Source organism: Aplysia californica, unplaced genomic scaffold (assembly GCF_000002075.1).
Source record: "Aplysia californica isolate F4 #8 unplaced genomic scaffold, AplCal3.0 scaffold00170, whole genome shotgun sequence".
Classification (NCBI taxonomy): domain Eukaryota; kingdom Metazoa; phylum Mollusca; class Gastropoda; order Aplysiida; family Aplysiidae; genus Aplysia; species Aplysia californica.
This window is the reverse complement of record NW_004797440.1, coordinates 147047-150723: the sequence shown is the minus strand read 5'-3', so window position 1 is coordinate 150723 and position 3677 is coordinate 147047. Positions and strand designations below refer to the sequence as shown.

Here is a 3677-nt window from a genome sequence, read left to right as displayed (position 1 = left end):
CCCACCCCCCTTTTTCTCCCCAATCTCGTAATATTACATTGTTCGCTTATAATAATGACTAGCTGGGACCCATTTCGATGAAAGGAATGATCGGTGCATTAACATCAACTGAAAGTCATTGGCCTATTAAATTTACACTCTACTGGAACGGAGCAATAAATCTTGAGAGATGCAAAAAATTAGAAGGTCTAGTTCTAGATATAATCTTGATATAATATACTCTCAAAACAAAATGCGCCTCGCGAAATATCACTTCCGCACCAGATTTTCTAAAATTACAGAAGCGTCGGCCCATAAAAGCGATCGGCGAAATAAAGAAATTTGGCTCTTTGCAGCTAAAACTGTCTCAAAACTGAAAAAAACAAAACAAAACAAAACAAAGGGCGCCATGATCTGGAGAACATTTTAAAGAATCTTTGGGCGAAACCCGCATGTCGATCGACGCAGCCATTAAAAAGCCTTTTGAATAGCAAAATTCGGCCACCACAAATAGATAATAGATAATATGACATTTATATCTCGCAAATCCGTGTTACAATCATTGTTCTCATGCGCTTTACATAATAATACACACATGCATGCACATAATAAGCTGAATATATTCAGTTCTACATTCACTGAACAAATAACAGTAAATCATTCAAGCAAAATATTGCATACACTCGTTCTTACTAATGGGGAAATAATTGAGACTCATGTCAATGTCAAAAGTGCCTTAAAGACAAATATAGAACAAATTACAGTAAAATTCTGATAAGTCAACACCCCGGGACCGAAAAAAAGTGTTGACTTTGAGCAAGGTTGACTTTATCCATTGTACTACTGGCCATTGAAAATTGAAGATGGTAGCTACAAAATTACAAAGAACCTGGTAACAAGATGTTGGCCCAATTTCAGAGGGTATAATTCCGAAGTTGTCTCCAAAACAAGAGCTAATGAGTGAACAAAGTAATTGGAGGTGTGTGCACCACTAGCTCAGGCCCTAAATGCCCCTTCTTAAAATTGAATTCATATTGGGATTTAGCCCAAATTGTTGACTTTAGCAAGCCTACAAAGTCTAAAAGAATGCCATGTTTATTAATTTAACATTAATTTTTTAAAACCCCACCAAATACGTAGCTATTAATGATAATAATCAATAATGGAAAATTGAACTACTCAGTAAAAAGTCAAAGTGGTAAAAATGTAAAATCCCAAATATAGTATAGGGGACAAAATGCTTAAAAACTAATTCATGTATGTTAACTCGTAGGTTGGCATGTCAACAAGATAACACCAGAATTTGGAATATCTGGGGTTCATTCGAACATGGATTATATTCGAAAACTGCGTGGAGAATACAAGCGGAGCGCTTCCGGAAAAAACTTATGATGTCAATGTTACCACTTTAGCCGCACCAGTGTAATCAAAATTGACTACCAGTGTATTAAGTGCGAGATAGCATGTTATTCGTGCTTGCCGCTCGAGGACCTGCTGTATCGCCACAGAATATGTCGTGCTTACCGCTCTAAGTGAATAGTAAACTATCTTTTTAAGTGCTATAAAAAAAAAATCATGATGACATAATGTTTTTCCTTGTTACCTTCTCACCTCACAAAAATTTGATTTTACATTGGTTCAAGACCTCTTACACGTGTCTTACAGGAGCCACAGACATCCCCTTCCATTCCAGGCGTAAGATTATATTTGAACGTCCCTTAACAAAATTCATCAACAAAAACAATAACAGCAGCAACAACAAAAACAACGGCAACAGCATCAATAGAAACAGCAACACCCACACCATCAACGAGAACGACGACAACAACATCATCAGTTGCAACATCAACAACATTAGCAGCAACAACATCAATACCAGTAATAACCACAGCAAAGACGACAACAGCAACAAAAACAACAGCAAAAACAATAACATCAACAGAAGCTGCAACAACAACAATAACAACAACACAACCACAACCACAACAACAACTTGCTATGCTATCTTCACCAATGCTCTTTTCCAGACTTGTATCATTCACTGCTCAATTTTAAAACTAGATTCTCTTCCACTGACTTCGCGATACTTTAAAAAAAAAAAAAAAAATCTTCACATCCCACAGGACATCCTTCAACGCGAACGTGAATGTTGATTTCCTCAACACTCGATATTCCTCCAAAGGATACATGATGGAAGACGGCAACGCTTTCAACTTTTGGGTGATCACTAAGTCAGGCAAATCCATTGCTATCAACGAAGCCACGAAGTCTTGCTCTGAAACCGCTCTGATCTGGTATCCAAGATTTTGCGTGCCCTCCACAGCTCAGAAAGTCGGGTCCTTCGCGTACGGACCTGTTGGCCAAACTTTCCAGACTGACGCCTACAAGTAGGGTTTGGCTTTGTTTCTTCAGTTTAAAAGAATGTTACTGAGTTTTTCTTATGCGTTGTCAATTCCATTGCTGTTGTTATTGCTGTTTTTTCTGTTGTTATTCTTATTGCTGCTCTTTTGAAATCGATGTTATTATGTGTGTTTGTATATCATCATTATATACAATATTATGTTAACATATTTACCAGCATAGCTTAGCATAGCATAGAATAGTGTAGCATATCATAGCACCGTATAGCATAGCATAGCATAGCATAGCATAGCATAGCATAGCATAGCATAGCATAGCATAGCATAGCATAGCACCGTATAGCATAGCATAGCATAGCATAGCATAGCATAGCATAGCATAGCATAGCATAGCATAGCATAGCACCGTATAGCATAGCACCGCATAGCACAGCATAGCACAGCATAGCATAGCATAGCATAGCATAGCATAGCATAGCATAGCATAGCATAGCATAGCATAGCAATTATTGTATATTGCTATGAACCCTGCTCAAGTGACTTTTGAAGTAGTTTGACTCACATTTATTATGTTTTAAAAATTGCTTGTCCTTGCCGTTTTGAGTTACTAAGATCATGAAATCAGAAACCAAATTGTTCTATCTGATCTAGCAAAATCGTAAGATTATTCGGAGTCGTTATCAAGATATCCAAAGAATTGCAATCCAAAAAGCTTGACATGTTGTGAAACTTAGAATGTTTTTGTTCGAATTTGTCAAAACTAGGTAGGGCATACTGTGCAGATAGAACTTTGTAATTCTAGGGTAATGGACTATAACTTTTGACTGGACATAGACTAACACATTCTGTGGCGTTTTTCATGTTTTAGTAAAGTATCTCTGAGGCTAACGAAGTCTGCTGTGTTTTTAAAGGTATCAGTACGGTATATCTGAGGCTGCTTTTTCAGGTTTCAGTACGGCACCTCTGATTACTTGGTCACAGTAACCTCTGACTGCACCCTTATCAATCTGGTCCACGGCGTTTCCTCTCCGCTTGGAGGCTCCCTCACTAGCAGGTTAGTGTCTGTCTCCCGCCCTACCTTCCTCCTCCACCCCTTTCTGTCTTTCTGTGTCTGTGTCTGTGTCTGTGTCTGTGTTTGTGTTTGTGTTTGTCTCTGTGTCTGTGTCTCTGTATATGTCTCTGTGTCTCTGTCTTGCTGTCTCTCTGTCTCTGTCTGTGTTTGTGTCTGTGTCTGTGTCTGTCTCTGTGTCTCTGTCTGTGTTTGTGTCTGTGTATGTGTCTGTCTCTGTGTCTCTGTGTTTTTCTGTCTCTCTGTCTCTTTCTCCCTGTCTCTCTCTC

General features: G+C 38.5%; 1 protein-coding gene across 1 annotated transcript in view; it reads left to right on the top strand.

Moving 5' to 3' along the window:
* Positions 1–2100: 2100 nt before the first annotated feature.
* Positions 2101–3677, top strand: part of LOC101863185 — a gene marked incomplete at its 5' end in the record, with an annotated part of 4098 nt that continues 2521 nt past the window's right edge. The window contains 2 exon segments of the mRNA XM_005098027.3: positions 2101–2366; positions 3286–3393. Coding sequence (XP_005098084.2) covers positions 2167–2366; positions 3286–3393 — 308 coding nt within the window.